Genomic DNA, 16,409 nt, shown 5'->3' with positions numbered 1-16,409 from the left:
CCTATCAATGTATCTCCTTGCCTCAATGTTATCCAAAGCAGTCACAATCACATCTTGTTTGGTATAGAATTCATCACTGTATGTGCTCTCAGTGGCTGGACAAACTTTATTAATATATGAGTCAATCTTTAAGTAAGGATTGATGTTCAGAGTTGCTTCTGCTGCAGTATAGCTTTTAGGTTTCTGAAAGTATAAATACATATATCTATCAATGATATTCAGATAAGAAATATCTGGGACAGAATTATCAATTTCATTTGCTGATCAGAAAACAATTCACTGACAGAAATGCTAGTATGCAAAACATACAATGAAGGAAATTCTTTAATCATGTACCTCCCTCACTAATAAATATCGTATTCATCTAGTTTTATTTTAGTTTTATTTGAAGTAGTGCAGCAGAAATGTACTGAGTAACTGAAACTGATGCCACATGCTGCCTCTCATGCTCCCAAAATGCCGTAAGATAGGACCAGCTCATGGTTGTCAAGAGGATAAGCCCATTAGTTATTATATTAGTTATTAGTTATTATTAGTTAATGCGGAATGCAAAGCATTCCACACAAAGCCAATTTCAGAAGCTAAACTGAAATAGAGTTCTTAACCTACTTGACATTTCTAGCCATACTACCTTCAATTTTCTAGGGATCAGCACTTAGAACAGCAGAACTTAAGACTGTGGCTTCTGAAAGCTTGAAGAGTTCACCTTCCATTTATCTACTCATTCAAAATGTAATCCATTCCCAGATTTGCTAGACATAAACAGGAGGTGGAAAATTCAGCTCCTGGATTTTGGGCAGCAGAGTTCCTTTTCCCCACTGCTCTCAGGATCTAAGACACCTGTTTTATTTTGTGTTGTGTTTGTAAGTACATGGATATTTTCTCTCTGCTTCTACAGAATTAACAGTTTCTGAATCACACATTTACTGAATGTATGTTTTTTTTTCCAAGTTATTTGCCAGTTTAATGAAGACTGAAGTCAGAAAATAGCAACTTCAGTCAAGTTCCATTAACAGTAGCACTGCTATTAAGAACACTTCTGCCAGTGCTGTCTACTGTTTGCTGTTCTATTCTCCCCCAATTTCAGTGGTATAGAGTAAAGTGTTTCTGGCATATTAACCCATAGCAGCATCTTACGCAACACAGTATTCTTTATCCAGTTCTCAAGTTTCAGAGATTTCATTAGTCAAAAGTATGAGTACAAATTAAGATCAGACCAGCCAATTTTACTCAATGGATACTAGTGATAAGTGGGATGCCAACGTAGTTCTAGGCATTGTTTTAAAATATACTGGATTTCATTACAGTTTTTATCTCTTTCCTGGACAAAGGTACATACACTCACAAGTTCAGCTCTCTGTCAGGACACAGGATGGGGAAACAGAACAACAGTCCAGGAAGTTTACTGAACAAGAAAGCCTACCTGTATGTGATGAGGTCGAAAAAGAAACTGCCTGTTCAGGTTGGATTTCTCTATCAAGTCTGGATCTGTAATTGTAACCTAAGTCAGAAGGGGTAAAAGCAACAACTGAAGTTACAATTAAAACATAGCACTGAGCAATAATCCTGATGAAAGCTCTGCAGAAACCTGTCAAAGCAAAGCAATACTGTTGGCATCCACTATGGCTAACAGCTTTGCCTATACTGATGGATTAAATTTCATTTTAATATCAAAATACAGCAAGACTGCTCAAAGTGTGTTCTGCTTCTAATTAACTGCACACTACTTCCACTCCATGCTGAGGCCATTTTAGTCTCTGCTCAGAGATTAGCCTGAAGTAAAACTGAGATTTTCAGCATTTTTGAGTAGTCTAATTGCTTAACTATTCCTTGTCATGTTTTTAATGAGCAAAGTGAGGTTGCAGGTGACTTACCAATCCTTTGTCTTGCCCAGTACCAACACCAAGGAGTGCAAAGTTTTTTAGCATTTCACAGCCTATTGCTCCACAGCCAACCTAAGGAAAACATTTTTAGAGTCAGAAACATAAGTGAACACCATGAAGACAAGTATAATAGACAAGTCACATTATAATTTTGTAGCATTTATTCTGCAGCAGCACACATCATCAGGGCTGCTTTCATTATTTGGAAGACAGTGGACATTAGCTGTATCAACAAAGCATTTGAAAAGTCTAAGTGTCAGTCATACTCACCAAGAAAATATTCAAATCATGCAGCTTCTGGCACAGAGAGTCTCCAATACAAGCTCTCAAGGCATCATACCTATCTCCCCTATGCAGGTATAGGAGACATAAATAGAAAACTACTAAGTTGCCATTTATCACCATTTATCATCATTGATGCCAGACTGCAGTTTGACATGAACTAAGAAAATCAGAGTGAGTCCCCTATAGTTCCTACTCCTCCCATACTCAAACAGGACACACATTCTGAACCCCAAACCTGTCCCTCCAGCAAACAGTACTGAACTAAGACCTCTTCTATGCCTGCTTGAGACTCAGATCTGAACAGTACATAAAACAGCAGACTGTAGGTATATTTACCGTGGGAGAAATTCTTCAGATCCCATCTTTTCTAGAGGTGTTACTATGTCTAACATATCTATATACAGCTGTAAAACAAAAAAGAAAATGACTCGGTAAAAACCTGTGAAAGTCATTCACGGTATTTTCATTTGAAAACCAAAGTAAGTATTTTCAATGTACAACAGAGTCTAGAAATTTAGAAGCATTAAGTTTTTACTGTTAGTGGAAGACTAGACAGCAATCAGTTCCTAATTTACAATTTTAGTGGACAGGAAAAAGCACCTGGTCAGAGAGGGAAAAAAAGCTCACTGAATCGTAAACCGCAAGCTTTTGACTTCCGACAGGCATGTCACACCTCCAAATTAGACTAAGAAGCTTTTTAATCTAACTTTATTCTGACGCTTATTCTGAGAGTCTGAAAGCACTGCTCATATGTACAGTAGCTTAAGCTGGCATCTGGACTACCTCACACCTTTACAGTCACGCACTGGTAGGCCCGTGCTTTCCTTGCTTGTGAGGGAAAAAAAGAATGTGATGTCTGAATGCCAAATACAAAAACTTAAGCAAAACTGGCTGGCTGCACATTTATTGTAGACATAACAGCATTATATTTTTTCCTAAATTCGGTCTCAAGTCTCTCCTCTCCACCCCTCTACCCCATTATTGAAGTTGTTCAGGCTACTCTGATCATACAGCATACATGTGTATGATCAACCATACATTTATAACAATACTGTCAAAAGAAAGATCCAAAACCAAAGACAGCCTTACCCACTGCTGCAATGGAGAAAATTTTCCTGTTACTGCTTTCAAGACTTCCTGGCTCGCAACACCACCTACTGCTGCAGCCAGAGGAGCTAGAAATCCCTGAGCAGTCCTAGACAGCCATTTCACTACATCTCCATTCACCTGAGGCTGAAAAGTAAGACATAACAACAACAGATTTATCCCCTCAATTGAGCAAGTCAGTGCTTGACAGCTTCACAGATTATTCTGTTCTCCAGTATAAGACAGATAAATTCTTTCACTAGCAAAAATGTTTCCAGCCAAGACAGATCCACTGTATACCCTGTACTTCCAATATGCATTTATCTAAACACTGGCTTCACATAGCCACAGGATTCAGCCTTCATGTCAGCTGAACATTTATTTGAATCCATGTTGAAACACGGATTCTGTATCCTCACTTGGCCTTCAGAAAGCCAGCTGATCCATCTAAAGAAGGATACAAAGTTCAGAACAATAACCAACAAATAAAGCATGGCCTTAGGCAAGTAAACAAGTGCATCAAAAACTAGTCATAATGACTACAGTTCCTTACTTACTTTGTTTTCCAGTGTTTCACTTATAGACATGGCTATTTTCAGCATTTCCTCAGCATCTTGGAGGCATCTGGACACAAGGGTAGAAACAATAATGACCATTTAACCATTCCAGAGTCCTTCTAGAAACACAATGGCAAAAAAAGGCACTGGATACAGTAGGAAGAGTTCGGAAATTTATATTGGCTTTAACAGTGAGCATTAAGTACGCACTTCTGAAGGTTACAGTTAGCTCAAGAACAGGAGTCTCAATGGAGAAGCCCATGTGCAAGTCCAGTCTTAAGATTTATACTTTTTAAGTAATTTTATCTCGCTGAACTCAATTATGTGCATTAAGAAATACATCTGAAAAAACATACTGAAAATAAAAAACAAATACTTCACACCTTCTGGAGTATTTTTTAAATCCGTAAGATACAGAATAAGTCACAAAACATTGAAACAACTTTGCCATATTAACCCCTCAATGTGAAAAAGCTGAAACAGAGCAGGACTTCCTCCAAAAGCATTTTCTGTCTACTTAGACCCAGAAAGTGCCACTGCTATATTGGGAAAGTCCTGTTACAAACCAGACGTGCATTAGGTACCATTTTTCATCTAGATTTCAACTTTTCACTTCTATGCCTTCTATTAAGTACCAGCCAGACAAGGTACCCTGCTGCACATCAAACCCATAACTACACTAAATGGAGAGATCTCCCTGATTCAAGCCTTAGCAGAGACAAGATTGCTGCATTACCCAATATTTGGTCCACGACCAAAGCTCTCCTGAAAGTGGTTCAAGGCAAGCATGGCAACATGGATCTGCAAAGGTGCCTGTTAAGACAACAACAGCTGCAAAAACTGAAGGAAACAAAAGCAACTATTTGAACTCTTCTGTTACCATTTCATTTCCTTATCTCTTAACCATACCACTCAAAAAACAAAAATTAAATAACATTAAAGATTTATTTTGAAACACCTTTCACTCATGATTTTACAAACTGAGATTATGAATTATTACTGAGTCATAATGCAATGCCCTTCATACACATTCAGCACTCAAACTAAATCCAACTAAAGAGTTCCCAAAAGAATTTAGTGCTGCAATTGAAAAATGCAGTAATCTTCTTTTAACTAGACCCCAATATGCATTGCATTTTGCCAAACATCAGTATCAAAACCCACCATCAAGAGACAAAAAGTAGAAAATCTGAAAAGGCAAGTGAGACCTTACATTACCCCCAAAAAAAGCCTCCAAAAAATTATTAGATCAACATTTTTTTAGTTTAAGATTTTAATAAGCCCAAGACCTTGCATGTCCCTAACACTTAACTAAAACGGTGCTAGAGGTAAATACTGCTAGATTCCAATCAGATTTTAAATATAACTCTGAATCATTTTTTCAAAGGTAAAAGAAAATATTCTTACGCTTTAAACTGCGGTTTCTAACCAACCTATGACCATCTTTTTATGATTATCACAGCTTTGATGCCAGTGTGATTTTTATCAACCAAACAACATTGTGTCACTTGCAAAATTTACACTCCCTTGAAAGAGAGACTTATCAAAAACTGAGATTTTAAACAGCAGAGGTGGCTGAGCCATGCATTTCAATATGTTGGTGCAAATCATGGATAACAAACCTCTACATTGATCTAAACTATAATGTATATTCTGTGTGACTACACAAACTGATATCTCACTCATATTTAACTACTACAGAACAGAGCTAGGAAATAATATTGTTCTATACATAAAGCTGCATATTACATTCCATGTAGTTTTAACAATAAAGCACTTACACCCAAATCCCCACATGCTAATTACCTCAGGCTTGCTAAAATCTGCAACAAGGCATAATGGATTTGTTATCTGCTTCTCCAACCGCTCCTGGAAAAACAGAATTCATGATAACAAACCCACTTAAGGATACAACAGTCGGTGCTACCTGATAAATCAATACTCCTCCTGGAAAGACTACAGACCAAATATCCTTTCTTACTAGCATTGCTCTTACTCTCTCCATTATTAATGTCACCAAAGCTGCATAAAATAAACACCTACTGCAAGTTTTGCAAAACAAAAATTGTTAAAGAGATGTTTCCCATCCTAGTGGCAAGACCCATTTCAAACTGCTCTGAAGTCAACTACCAGAGATTTTTTAGGCAATAAAAATGTGGATGTGTGCTTGCAGAACTTCCCCACTCAGGAAGAACAAGAATAAGAAGCAGCAGCTACTGCTCCACAGAGACAAGATACTGAGCTATGCATTCTCAGATCAGAAGCAGCTGGTCCTCACTCCCAGCTTTTTAGAAGCATGTTTGAGGGCTGCCAGGATCTACTTTCTGCAGGCCCAAGAAGGCACACAGCACCATGTAGCTTGCAACCCATCTTATACAAACTCATCTGTCTCTTCTTCTCAGAACACCACCAAGAAATCCCATATTTGGAGTCCCCAGAAGTACAACAATAGGCTGTCCATGACTTTCTTTTCCCTCTCTAAACTGGCAGATAATTGAAGTATTTCCTGTTCTCTAGGGTTTAGTAAAACAGTACCACTATTCTTACCCAGTAAAATTAATGTAAACCCAAATCAGGGTAACTAAATCATGTATCTGCTGAACTCTGCTTCCAGTACTCATACCAGTAACACTCAAGATCCTGGTTATCTCAAGCACACACTTACAAAGTAAAACATCTTGGGTGTCTTCACTTGGACAGCTATGCCTCCATGTAAGTAAGGCTCCATATCTGACGTATCACCAATGCTGAAGGAATAAGGTGACACCACTGAAAAGAGAATAAAATAAACAGTGACTGACAATTAGAAGTGTCATTGGATGCTACAATTCTGTATACAATAAATTGTGTTTTTTCCAGTGCTTTTTTTGCTGTAATTTTGTAGTGTGCAACCCTGCTTTGAAAGCATAAACACAGCTGATCCTCCTAACAGGATTGTCTCTCCCTGCCAGCTTCTGGACTAAAGTATTAGTCTCACATGATCCGTTATGAAATAAGCTTTTTGAAGTGGCAGCAGATGCAACAAGAATTCTGATGACCACAGCTCTGTAACAAAAATTAAATCACTCTTACTTTTGTTTAGACTGTGCACAGCAGAGTCCACTACACTGCTCAGACTAGGACTGCAACCCCGTGACTGAAACAACAGGCAAACAAGAAGGGCAGCTGAAGCATTTAAGTCAAAACCCTTCTCTTATACCATCTGGAGCATCATTCAGATCAAGCAAGAAGACACCAAAATTGTTAATACATGGAAAACTGAAACCAAAAGCAGAGCTGTGTTTAGAGGAAAAGAGGAAGAACTGAACACAGCATCAGCAATAGCAAAACAAAAGAGTCTGGAGAAAACAGACTCAACCATGTTCAAGGGTACTGCTTTTGTCTCAGACCACAAAATAACCCCCACCCACCTGCTCTCTCTTCTGCTTGAGACAAACAGGCATTCAGATCTGGTAACTGAGCAATTACCCAGCATCCACAAGGAAGCAAGTACTATGCCTTGAGACATGCATAATGCAGACCAAAGCAGGGTAAATACAAATCATAAGAATCACTTCAAAAGCATGCTTAGAAACAGATGTCAGGGCATCCCTGAATGCTTACATTGTCACCCAAAAAACAAAGCAAACTGTGACACACAAAGCGGTGTTAATTTAGGCCAAAACCATGATAAAAGTACAGGCATTATGGGACCCTCCAAAAAACAAAAGAGTTTCATGAGCAAACTAATGACAGTAGCTTCAGAGACTGCCAACCAGTCTTCACTAGCTGAGAGTTTCCACTGCCACTTAAGCAGCAAGATGACTTTGAAAGACTTTAATAAATGGAAATGGAGTCAAGACAACGCTAGGAAGACCTCTGCACCAAAAAGCAGATCTTTCTGTGCAAGCTCACTGGAGGTCTGCACTCCTCTGGCTACAGTAACTTATATTACAGCAAGCTAAAAGAGACCAAAAAATAAATACCTTGCAAAGGAGTCAGCAACATTTTACCTGTTATTTGGTGTGTGGATCCATTTAAGCATGACATTCCATTTACTTCCCGAAAGGTTAAGAACTGCCCTGTTTCAAGCATGTGTGGATGATTTTCAAGGCAAGTGACAATACCAGGATTTGACTAAAAGTGAAAATGGCAAAGTTAGCAATGAGGAAAGTGTCTTGTGTAAAGAAGTCATGCTTTATTGTAGACGCATAGCTTTTCACCTATTGAGACTGTAGCCTCTTAATACTTTTAGCACATTAGTTCTGTCATAACAAAGGAGTTACCTATGATAACTTTTTCAGTCCTTTTGGTCACAGAGCCAATAACAAGTCATTATAAAGAAAAAAAATAAAGCAGCACAGGGACTTCTACCCCTTACTTGCGTTATATTTGAAATGAAGATCTCCTTTGGCTCCTCTCCCGTTGTGTCCAGCACTTCAAATTCATCACCGAAGTCACAAAACAAACGTGAACATACTCCATATACATCTGCACTGATGAACTACAGAAAAAGTAAAACCCATGAGTATCCCTAAAGCAGCACAAGCCAAAAGACCGACCTCTCTCATTCAACCTTGTCCAAGGCTAGCAGTTTACCTTCTATCATGCAAACCTGTCAGGTGCACCCAGGCCACTGACTACATAGCACAGCATTCATGACAGACTTTGAACCTGCATGAGCATTTCTGAACCCCTACACAAAACCCAAGAATCGTACAGTGAAATACTGCCATTTCTACCACTGTTACATTTGGTCTTAGCATGTTCTTTCAGAATTATTATAAGTAAACAGTGAAAACTATTTCTTCATAGAAATTTTCTGTTGTTGTTAAGAACCAAACTATGGTTACCCAGGCTGGTACCCAGATAATACCATATATATGTACAAAGTATGAGTATTGTACTCCCAAAACTCATACTGCTTGATCAACATGCTATCTGCATAGAACTATACACCTCATAACCAGCTTTCCCCATTTCTGGATAGAACATGCTGGAGACTCAGAATGCTCACTGTACAGATTATTCATGTTTTTACTTCTATTACCTTAATAGGTGGCTGTTGAGCATGACAGAAGTCATTAATCTTTTTCTGCAGCAGCAGGCTTACTTCAGTCAATATGACACACTGCGAAGAAGAACAGAAATATATCTAAGACACCAAAAGAAATCAACATCTTCAGGCTATGACAAAAAGCAGTACTAACAGTAAATTGGTCAGGTGTTCTGATTCCTTTCCCACACACATAACAGAGAAAGCAGTCTTGAGTCAGTTTTCTCATTACACATTAAAATAGATGGGTTACTGCTCCACAAGTTCTGGAAACCAGATAAGCAAGAGCAAGAACAGCAAATTCTCACTTTCTTTCTACTGCAGCTATGAAACTCAAAACCTGATTAGAATAGTTATGAGAACAGTTACAGGTAATCTCAGGGAGAATGCAGATCTTGAATTTTAAGACTAAACTTAGCAAAACAAACACAAATAATACTCATCAGTGCACACCGAGAAGTCTGAACAAGCTTCACATACTGATGCTCATCAAACTGCAGACATACAATTTCTGCAAGCATTCTTTTAAAGTTTAGGATAGTATTGGGTTACAAAGCATGTGCACTGCATCCCATTCAGTTATACATGGCTTATTAAAGCTGGGACATTCAGAAACTTGGTGAGCTTGGGTATAACCAAAAGCCACACAGTAAAAGCTTCCAGCTCAGACTGAGCCATGCACACCAGCATGAGACAGCTGACTGAACAATTGAAAACACCATCATTCCAGCACAGAGGAGCTCACATTTCATAGATACATGCATGCATAAATATCTTTCTAATTATATAGCCTGAGTTTCTACCACCTGGAATACAGCACACAACATATATGCAGAATATCTGTACTCTGTAGCTGCAAAAAAAGTCACAATTTCACTTTCTAACAACAACAAAAATTGTATGGCAGTATCTATTAGCTATTTACTGTCATAATAAATTCCACAGTAAGTAGCATAAGAAAGTGCTAGGAACACAAACACACTGTTTCAGCCTTGAAGAAACAAGCATGGCAATTTCCTTAGTCCAAATATGAGATCTGCTTCTTTTTTTACATCATTTTAAAATATACTTTGGTTAATTTTCATTTTATTATATTAAAAAAAATAAATCTAAGCTGTTTGCTGTGAGAAAAATACCACATACAACAGCCTTAAGAGCGACATACCTGGTACTGCTTTAGAAAAGACAGATCTGTGGTTTCATCTAGTGGCACAACTGATGCTGCTACATGGACATACGGATTGAGTTCTGCAATGCGATGAAGTGTAGCCTCAGCCCTGAAAGAACAGCAACTTTCAAGATTTTTCATGCATCTACAAAATTGTATTTTCAATACAGAATTTCATACCAGACATGCCCTAGGAGAGCCCCTCAGGAGGTCTCCTAGCAACAATCACTGACTCATTTATTCATACTTCAGTTCCTAGAAGGTTTGAGGAAAAAACTCTGTCCAATGTATCACAGGTCTCATGATCACGTGGTATCATGACTGTTTTCTAGTCTCACCCAGATGGTTGAGGAAGCCTGAAGAAGAAATCCACCCTGGCCCCTACTATTAAAGTTACATTACAAATTCCAAACTTCAAGAAGTGAGATATTTGACTAAGAACTCCAGTCCTAAATTAGACTTCCCCTAATACCCACCTGGGCACTGTAGTCAAAGCCAGTAACTCCAGAGAAAGGATGTAAGAAGTATTTGTATATGTATCAGCAGTATATGTATCAGCAGCTCCTAGACAATGAACTGTTATTTTTGTGGCTGATTAAACTGTTACTCCTAGTCAAGTTCAGTCTTCCCTCACTCCAAAGACTTTACCAACCTGCTCCTTTGACTGCTAATATCATCTTCATGGATGAAGAAGTTGATCCCCAAATCCCATTTTGTGCACTGCTTGGTGTCATGAACTGTAAGAGCCTACGAAAGTTTAGCAAAAAGTATTTACTGGAAGAAGTGTACATGGTCATAGCACCCAAAAGGATGGATTAAGCCCCACATAAAATGCTGGAGGACTAGCACCACAGAAGATTTAGTTGTTCCATGTATACAAGCTCCTCCAACCTCTTTTTCAAGAAAGCTTACTGTTTGAGAGAAACACACTGCAACACGCATTTCACTAAGCATTCTCCTCCCAGCTAGCAGTGATGACAACATTTAAATAATAAGGATGATTTCTGCCACACTGTGATTAAAGGGCGATCTGTAAATTAATGGATTCCCAAAATTATAAACAAGATTTCTTTTTCTTCTCAATTGGAAGAGTTTTAAAATGCTTTTCTCTAATAAAATTAATACCAGCAGCACAAAAGCAATTGTTGGATTAAAACGTCCAACCATTCTAATGTCTACACAAAACGATTCTGGTGGATGACAAAATAGGATAACATTTTGAATAGTTTGGCTTTCGAGTTTACAGCAATCCATTTAGGAGAGGCCATTTTATACAAAAGGATTCAACGTCTGATCAGCAGCTGACTAAAATATTACATGAGGTATTTCAGAGTGCAGTGGACATCACTGTGAGAGTCTGACTGTACTACTTGAGCATCCAGATTATTTAAAATTTTCACTCCCAGGTCCTCAAATGCTTTGCAATCCCTCTACTGAAAGTCAGTTTCAGAAATTTAAGATTAGCTGCATAGTAGTGTTGTCCCTTTTTCTCCTGCTCACCCAAGAATACCCAATGACAGAACTGTTTTACATACCTTTACTCCAGCCAGAATTATATTTTTGGCTGAAAAAAACAAAACAAAATAGAGAGATGGACTGTTGCAGACATCTTGCATATCTCTAATTGAACAGTTACGTGGGTAGACAATAACAGTATGCTATTACTAAGAACTTCACATCTTAAAGGTTTTTTCTCTTTTACATTCAGCTTACGCATTCTACAGCACCACTGAAAGCAGAATAGCATAACCAATGTTAAAATGTCTCTCTACATTTGTCATTTGTCAGCTGCTCATCCCACAGGCATGATTACAGAGACACCAATGGCAATAAACTGGAAAATTCCGTGACTCTCCTCTGGCATCTGGTGCAGAGTACCATTAAAACCAACTGAAGTGTAATAAGCCATGTAAGAACCAGCCAAGACAAGTCTTGCTCACAAAAAGTAAGGGAAATTGTTAAGCAGTCTCTTGCACTGGGGCAGTTATGTATTTTTCACCAAACTGCATCTGTTGTCCTACCTTCCACCCCACAGTTCCTACATTCGGTTATAGCTGCTTTTGCGTTACAGTCACTGATGCTGATGTCAAAAGGAATAAGTTGGATTATCCGCCCTCAACCCTCACTCAATAAACACAATTTTGTGTAAAGCAATCTGGCCCTTTGAAGCACATTTTAAAGTAAAAAGTGAAATTATATTCTAGTAAAAAGTTTCCTAGAGAAAACACATATAAATTCACTCAGATACTTCAGACATGTTTATTAAATCTATAATAAGCTTTATAAGTATTTTGGGACAGTATGTTTACATATACATGTGAATGCTTAAATAAATGTTACCTAACTTACCAATCTCCACACCAAGGCCACCTATACCACTCAGAAATACATGGGACTGAGCCATCTTCTGCATTGCCGTGTCTCCAAGAACATACCTCTGGCGACTACAGCAAAGATAAATTCAGATCAAAGCAAGATTCAAATAAGTCAAGAGCACATGAAAGCAAGTCAAGAATCCCCAGTCATTTCCAAAAAACGTTCAAGTATTTTCAGTTATTCTATCATCCCAATTAGTTTCTAATCCACCACACCAATTTCTGCAGATGTGTGTCACTAGTGACATGTGCACAGTTCTATTTACCAGTCCTCTGTTCAACAAGCCACTGAGGAGGTAACTTTTTGTGTATTTGAACTGTGTAGTGCTTTAGGAAATAAATGCATATCAATTGTAATATTTGCATGCACAATTCAAATAGTGAAATGCATGTAGCACAGACCTTTTCAGTGTGAGGTGTTAAGAGAAATTCTTTTAAATCCATGTAAAGACTTTTTCAGGATAGTAGGTTTTTGGAATTAACTACTGAAGACATAAGCAAGCCAAAGAACTTCTTTATCAGAAATTTTCAAACCAGAGAGTGCAGCAGCTTTTTGAGTCAGAACCTGAGCTCTGGAACCTATACACTCACCCATACAATCAAACTTAAACCATTCTAAATACTGCCTTTCTCACCAAGGAATAGCACGACTTTCATAAGACAAATGCCAAAATGTAAAATGACACATATAACACAGTAAGCTTAATTAAAAACAAGCCTCGTTTGTTCAGCATGTAAGTATTTGGTTTTTAAATTTATGTGTGTGTATATATATATATATTTTTTAATAATAAAGTAAAAGCTTTTCATCCACAACGTTATTCTAGGGATACCATTTGTTCCAGTACAGGGTCTCTGAACTATTGCCATGCCAAATGATTTCAAGCCACTCCCAGCTAACAAATTAAAACAACAGTAATAATAAGAAAATAAATAGAAAATAAATGTGGGTTTTTTTTCAAATCTACCAAAAAAAACCAAACCAAACAAACACCAAATCAACACCAAAAAACCCAGTACGTTGAAGTTTGGAGGATAAGAGAGATACTGATGACATTTCATGAGGACAGAGAAGTATGTTAAAGACTGAGGAATAAATGAAATTATGAAGGAGCTAAATTACATAACGTACAAAAAGAAGGCAGCAAAAGACAAGGAACAAGAGAGGAATATCTACCTTGTCAAAGGGGAAACAAGCTGAATACATAAAGAAAATCCCTATTACAAATAGGAGAAGTATTATTCCTGTTTTCCAAAAAGCACACATTATTGATAGCATTGGAACTCTGAACAACTACATAGTATTTACCTATGCTTTTTACTGTTCTAATACTAATAATGGCCATAACACACCTGTTACGAGACCAATAAAGAAACAGTTACAGTTTTGCAGAATGAGGAAATGTATCAATTCAGTCAGTTGTCACCACTAACTTTGCAAAGAAGTGGGTTCTATTTCATTTGCTGAACACTTTGGGGGTTTTGCCTTATAAGAAGATGAACACAGCAGCACAAGTGCACACACTTTTACCTCCTCAGCAGCAGACAGCATTTTCAAGCCTTGTCTTTTACATTACCATATGCAAACATGTTGTAAGTCAAGAGCAACGGTTAAAAATCAGATATTCTTACCTATACAAAGCATCATCAATTTCCATAGAGTCTGCTGCCATGATTGATATGATTTGTTTACACTAGAAGGGTTACAAAAAGAAATAATCTAGTTACATTGGATGCAATGTCACAGTTGGCCCCCTCTCTCTGCTCCACTCAGTTCTTCAACACAAGGAATGAAAAACACAAAAACTGATATTACACAGGAATCACTTTGAACAGAGAAGCCTATAGAACACCACAACATCTAGGTAATTAAAATGCACAGGAGCCAGAAGACAAGAATCCTCAAACCTTCCATAAGTGATTTCAAAATACATATTTAATTTCCCCACTAAAGAGATGCAAGACTTAGTTCTTGTATTTGCCACAGTCATATTTACTAAAAGTACAATTTCATTTTATATTAACAGCTCCAAGCTGTTTAACTTCCATCTACCTGACTGGTGCTTTGTTTTGAAGAGAAGACAGGAGATCCCTGAATGACTACGAGTAGTTTTTTATGCTGCATTATTTCTATGTTTGCTAAAAATTCTTAAGAAACAAGTTACTGTTTAAGCTAACTGAAGAACTCAATACCCAAAGATCTGAATGAATGCAACATTTAACTAAGATTTCAAGTTAAACAGTTCCCTAGGATTTTAAGAAAAAAAAAAATCTGCTATTAAGGCCTTCAGTCATTACCAAAGACCTTCCTATTGTTAAGTGACCCTTGTGATAACTAAGCACTAAGACTAGGTTAACTGGCCAAAGATTAACTCAAATTTATTGTTCATCTGGTTTTGGCAAACATTTTAAGGTTTCTGAAGTGTGGCACCTGCAGCCTACCACAACTCACAGACTATAACATTCTAACCTGGAATCTGTCCTTTTGATTTTTTAGGCTTAACTAGAAAGCACACAAGTACCACAGCAAGGGACAGAGTCACATTGAAAGCAGGCCACAAATAGCACCAGTTAATCTCTTTTACAGTGTGGATACTAACTCCTACACATAAGCTAGCATACAAGACAGTCAAATTGAGGCACCTCCATCACAATCTACACCACCTTCAGTGCAGTCCCCGTGCCCTTACACAACAGGGGCTGAAGACAAACAATGGCAATGTTACCAGATCATCTGAGGACCCAAACCTTAAGACAGAGAGCAATACATCTCATCTGAGAGTCATGGGCTTCTGGCCCTGCTTAGGTAAAAGCCTTCATTTCAGCCACGGACTGGGATACAAGAATTTTAAGTTCCCCTCAAATCAAGCCAACACCATCTCCTAACACCCAAGAGCAACCATGTTCATACTGCTCTGCTCCGTAATCTTCCTCCACAAACAGCAGAGGCACTCTGGGTCTGCCCAACATAAACAGATTGTGGTACTAAGGTGAGGAAGGTGATCCACCTGGATAAAAACACCCAGCCTGCTCTGCTGTGGTTACTGACAGCCATCTCAATCGGTGCGCATCCCAAACAACCTTTTCTAACCAACAGGATGTCCAATCAACCCACAAGAGAACCTTCTTCACCTCTATCACACAGACCTGTGTGACAGTGGTTCTTCCAATATATTTATCAATTCTCAGTTGTCATCCTGTATGCTCTGTTACAGCACTGAGCTGCTGCAGGTATACCCATCAGCTATGGCAAAACGTATCCTTCCAAAAGAGGACTTAGTGGTATTATTATCAAGTAGTTCTAAGACAAAGTTTTGTTACTATATTCCTACATCAAATTTTCTCATTTTAGTTTAACCTACCGAGTCTGTCTCACAGGCAGGTAATATGGGGAGAGAAGGAGGGGAAAGTGATTATGTCTTAGTTCTAACCAGGTAGTTGACATTTACGCATTTGCCTGTTTCCTTTCTAAAAGCCAACGCTATCAGTTTTACTGCCAGGCTCCTATTTAACTGCGTAAGTAATGCCCTTCATTTTTTAAGCCTCAGCTGCCTGTGGGACACAGCCCAGGGACAAACTGCGAGGCTGCACGTTACCAAAAGGACTGAGATGCTCTGAAGAGCAGCAAAGGCACAGGAGCTATAGTGTTGGGCTGGTTTCAATGTTTCTTACCTCCAAGTCAGCGCAGGCTGAAGCAGTATTAATTAGTTGCTGTTCAGCAGGCTGGGATGGCAGGGAGGCCTGGATTCATCCCACCTATCCAGCGTTTCCAGAGGCGGATCCCAGCCGATGCAGTTCTCTGTTCAGTCGGCGGAGAGAGAGATGACGCTCAGACTCACTGTTATCTGCCCAGCTGGGCTAATGGGCGAAAAGCACCTCGGATCTACAGCGGAAACCGAGACGGAGCCGCCCGGCCCCCAAACAAACCCGACCCGGGTGCCAGCATTGCCCGACCGGCAGCAGCCCCCAACCCCGGCGCCCTCGGGGCGTCCCCGAGGCGCTGCGCACCGACACCCGGCA

At 38.7% G+C, this 16,409-nt stretch overlaps 1 protein-coding gene across 1 annotated transcript in view; it reads right to left on the bottom strand.

Annotated features, from left to right (window-relative positions):
- Positions 1-16,409, bottom strand: part of UBA6 (ubiquitin like modifier activating enzyme 6) — a 28,156-nt gene extending 11,747 nt beyond the window's left edge. Inside the window, exons 1-19 of the mRNA XM_057411039.1 lie at positions 16,062-16,409; positions 14,022-14,083; positions 12,364-12,458; positions 11,550-11,578; positions 10,667-10,761; positions 10,012-10,123; positions 8,841-8,921; positions 8,172-8,294; positions 7,804-7,927; positions 6,477-6,580; positions 5,618-5,680; positions 4,548-4,624; positions 3,812-3,878; positions 3,258-3,401; positions 2,505-2,572; positions 2,154-2,232; positions 1,875-1,955; positions 1,424-1,501; positions 2-183 (exon numbers count right to left, since the gene is read on the bottom strand). Coding sequence (XP_057267022.1) covers positions 2-183; positions 1,424-1,501; positions 1,875-1,955; positions 2,154-2,232; positions 2,505-2,572; positions 3,258-3,401; positions 3,812-3,878; positions 4,548-4,624; positions 5,618-5,680; positions 6,477-6,580; positions 7,804-7,927; positions 8,172-8,294; positions 8,841-8,921; positions 10,012-10,123; positions 10,667-10,761; positions 11,550-11,578; positions 12,364-12,458; positions 14,022-14,062 — 1,643 coding nt within the window. The 5' untranslated portion in view covers positions 14,063-14,083; positions 16,062-16,409. The remainder of the gene's footprint in view (position 1; positions 184-1,423; positions 1,502-1,874; positions 1,956-2,153; positions 2,233-2,504; positions 2,573-3,257; positions 3,402-3,811; positions 3,879-4,547; positions 4,625-5,617; positions 5,681-6,476; positions 6,581-7,803; positions 7,928-8,171; positions 8,295-8,840; positions 8,922-10,011; positions 10,124-10,666; positions 10,762-11,549; positions 11,579-12,363; positions 12,459-14,021; positions 14,084-16,061) is intronic.

The sequence above is a fragment of the Pezoporus wallicus genome, unplaced genomic scaffold, assembly GCF_028554395.1.
Source record: "Pezoporus wallicus isolate ANWC-B61680 ecotype Strahan unplaced genomic scaffold, APGP_CSIRO_Pwel_v1 contig_2439, whole genome shotgun sequence".
NCBI classification, from domain to species: Eukaryota; Metazoa; Chordata; class Aves; order Psittaciformes; family Psittacidae; genus Pezoporus; species Pezoporus wallicus.
Note: the sequence above shows the minus strand (reverse complement) of the source record. Positions and strands in the feature narration are given on the sequence as shown.